Here is a 3,782-nt window from a genome sequence, read left to right as displayed (position 1 = left end):
CAACCCCACAGCCGTTTCCCGTGCGGTGGCGCCGACAGCCCCGGCGCCAGCCTGGGCACAGCCCAGGCAGCGCCAACCCCGTGTTCCCCCGCAGCTGGAATGGGAAACGGTGGTGAGGGATGTTGCTGGGAAAGCATCTACCTTTTTCCCATCCTGCTTTCACCCTCTTCCACTTGAGAGCAGAAGGAATTGGGAAACCCAGCTGGAATCATGGGTTCTCACTGCCAGGATGGGGCAACCAGTTGGTGAGAGCCCGAGTGGGTGACACCGGGGCTGCAAATGCACTTGGCACACGTTACGGCAGACCAAACCCTTTGCTTTCTTGAAGGCTGCCACCACTTAAATCAACTCTCCAGTCCCACACAGCTCTGGGTGCAACCCGTGGATGGGAGCCCTGTGGTAGTGGCTGGTGCCATCAGGAAAACAAGCCTGCTGCCAAGAAACCCCGCACTGATGCGGAGCTGGAAGTTCAACAACAACCTCATGGAGCAACACAGCTCCGGCAAGAGATCCGGCACCACGGCGCGTCCTAAATCTGCGTCCAGATCTGAGCTCCTCCCTTGCCAAAAGCTGGCAGGGCTGGGAGCAGGAACTGGCACAAAAACCCACGGGGCCTGATGTTCCCAGCTTGTCCCTTGGATGGGACAGAGTCAGTCCCCAAGCCACGCAGGATGAGGTGTCAGAGATGCACATAGGAGTGGGCAGTCCTGAAGGGTGTGTGGAGCAAGGGGAGACAGCAGCAGAGCGGGAGGAAAGCCTCCACGGCACGTCTGCCCCGCGTCTGGCTGCACCTACAAATAGTTGGATGAGAAAACACTGAGCCTTAAACCTACTTAAAAAACAACAGTGCAGGAGCACAAGCTCGGAAAGGCAACCCTGGGCATCGTGAACAGCTGGCCAGGGTTTCTCTGCTCCAGACCCGGGCTGCTCCTGCTGCAGGAAATTATCCCTGTGGGTCAGAAAGATGTTTTCATCCTGCGGGAAATGCTGATAAATCACAGCCTGGAGCCCAGAGCCCCTCCAGGAGGTCCAGGGGCTCTGCGGCTGCACGGGCAGCGCTTTACAGAGAGCTCCCCCCCTGCCCGGGCTCCCTCCAACTCCGGACGCGAGGGAGCTTTTGCCAAAAGGGCAACACTGGGAGCAGCGGAAAAGAGCAAGGAAATGACAGAACATCTTTAAGGCAAATCTCAACCAAGGTGCAATCAATCAGGCTCCGAAATGAGCCTCTCTGTCCAGTTGTGGCCAGTAGAGCCGTCAACGTTACAAGTTACAGCCTAGCTGGAGCAGGAAAATCGTGTTTCCATACGCCAGTGACCACGTACCGCAGGACACGGCAGGAGGCACCAACCCTGTCCTGGCATCTCCGAAGGAAGCTGGGACACTGTGTCCAGACACTGCATCAGATCTCGCTCCCTGAAGGCAAAACAGGGGGACTGGTGGGGCTGGACCCGATGAGTTGATTTAATGAATCTCTCCTGAGCTTCGGTTTTATGAATCATCACCGGGGCCTCGCCAGCTGTCTGAGGTGATTATGCAATGTTTAACATGGGTCTTTTCCAAAACCTCCTGGAAGTCAACAGGAGCCTTTCTCTTCCACAGCCCTTTGGAGCAAGTCCTGGCCACAGCAGCTCCCTCCTTGGCGCCAGGCACCCCTGGGCGCTGCGGGGCTGTGCTCGCAGAGCACCTCTGCCTGCTCTGCCATGGAGCAGGAGTGTCACAAGGGCTGAGGTGGCAAAGGCTGGGCACGGCAGCAAGGGTGGGAAGGCAGGCGGACGTCACCTCTCATCCCAAAAAGCAGCATCGTTTCCCTCCCTTCCTCTCCCTGACTGCTTGGTCCCTGGGATCCTTCTCTGCAGGCTGACAACAGAGGGACACTGAGCAGAGGGACACCCTGATGACAGCAAAACCCAGGCCAAGCCCTGGTCTCCATGCAGGCTGTTTTCTGGGAAGCAAAACATACCAGGGTCTGCACGGCAAGAGATTTGGATGTCACCACCCAACCAACCCCCAGGGACTGCCCGTTCCGTTGAGGACAGTCCCTCCCGCCTCCTCACCTGGAGTTTCTGCAGCAGAACCACGTCGGCAATCTTCTCCTTGTCCTGCTTGGTTTGCTTGGCCTTCCAGTACTGCTTCTGGGCAGAGTAGCGGTTCATGGGACATACTTTGAAGAGGCAATCTGGGAGGAGAGGAAAGCAAGAATGAGGCTGTGGAGCCACCAGTGTGTCTCCAGTGGGACCAGCATCATCGAGGGGCAGGAGCTCCTCCGGGACACTGCTCCTACCCCAGCAGCATCACTGGGAGACGGTCCCCAAAAACCCACAACCACTCCATCTGCTGCCCAGGGAGACCTGGCTGGGACAGGTGGAGGGTCACATCACCCTGTGTTAGCTGGTGGATTAGTTTTGAGTCAGAGTAAATAACGAGTCCAGGAGTGATTCCACCTCTTGGACTCGTGATCAGAAGCATTCCCGTTGGAAACGGCTGCGCGGTTTGGGAAGGGAAACTTCAGGGGGAGAAAAAATACTGACGAAGCCCAGCTGTACCTGAGGAGGAGAGGATCCCGCCGGGAGGGAGGGGAGCCAGCAGGACACAGGCAGATATCTCCACGTGTCCCTTGTCACCCCGAGGCAGCAGGACCCGCTGCCCCACGTTACGGCAGTTTTGCAAAGAGGCTGCTGCTCCCCCGTGACTGCTCACAAGGAGCCTCAACCACCAGCGCTGGGAGCCAGGAGCTCCTAAAACCTCTCTCAACAGCTACTTTACAAGTCCTAAAGAAACATTTCAAGGACCTAAAGGGCATCCCGGCTCCTCCGAACACTTGCAGCTTATCCACACTCTGCAGATTGGCCCGATTTGCCTCCTTTTCCCCAGGTCACTGTGACTGGGATGGCGGTGGGGGAGTGGGGAGCAGAAAGCACAGATGCCCTGGTCCAGGCTTCGGGAACAGAAGCACGAGAGCAGATGATGTCTGGAGACAAGGAGATATTTTACATCTCCCAGACTCTGGTTCAGGGCTGGAAGCTGGAAGAGGCAAGGGCAGGAAGGGCTCTGCAGCCCTAATTATGCCTGAAATAGCAGCCCAGAAATTTCAGACACAAAAAGAGAATTAAAAAAAAAAAAAAAAAAAATCACTTCCATCTCTGGCCCCGGTCCAGAGTCGCTGGCAAGCACGTATTTATTTACCTGGGAGTGACGAACAAACAAGCGCAGAGCACAGTTCTCACCGGCTCGGGCTGCTGGGAAGAGGCCAAGTTTCACGTTTCATTTTACAGGTCTGTTTGCTAATGGCATATCCCCTGCCAAGGAGGCCGTGACGCCGGGCTTTTCATCGAGGACTGAGCGTAGCTGCTGCAATGCCTGGCTGCCTTCTCCAGCAGGGCTACAGAAACACCTGGGCCACCTGCAGCACCTCAGATCGTTTTCATTAAATAGCTAATTAGGCTGCAAAAGGACCTGATAGAAAGTAGAAACTAAGAGGAATCAAAAAAAACCCCAACAAAGTAGCTATTAAGGGAGAAGTGCAAAGCAAACCCTTGGCTCCAAGCACGCCCTGCCCGGAGGGGCTGCCTGACATCTCAGTTTTGCAAGGAGGGAAACTGAGGCACGGAGTCGTTTGCACACACAAAGTCTCCAGCAAAACTCGCGTTGGATGCCAGAGATTTCGGCACCCAACGGATTTTTTTTGCAACGTGGATGGTGGGTGGAAAAGAGAGAAGCCAAGGAAAATTCCCACCTCAGCACTGCCCGGTGAGGGCGATGCTCATCCGACCTGCCACGAGGCA

At 56.1% G+C, this 3,782-nt stretch overlaps 1 protein-coding gene across 1 annotated transcript in view; it reads right to left on the bottom strand.

Moving 5' to 3' along the window:
• The window catches only part of ITPR3 (inositol 1,4,5-trisphosphate receptor, type 3), a gene marked incomplete at its 5' end in the record, with an annotated part of 29,509 nt that extends 27,333 nt beyond the window's left edge, over positions 1-2,176 (bottom strand). Inside the window, one exon of the mRNA XM_009872681.1 lies at positions 2,055-2,176. Within this exon, the coding sequence (XP_009870983.1) occupies positions 2,055-2,176 (122 nt within the window). The remainder of the gene's footprint in view (positions 1-2,054) is intronic.
• Positions 2,177-3,782: the final 1,606 nt, after the last annotated feature.

The sequence above is a fragment of the Apaloderma vittatum genome, unplaced genomic scaffold, assembly GCF_000703405.1.
Source record: "Apaloderma vittatum isolate BGI_N311 unplaced genomic scaffold, ASM70340v1 scaffold21267, whole genome shotgun sequence".
NCBI classification, from domain to species: Eukaryota; Metazoa; Chordata; class Aves; order Trogoniformes; family Trogonidae; genus Apaloderma; species Apaloderma vittatum.
This window is presented reverse-complemented; position numbering and strand designations above follow the sequence as displayed.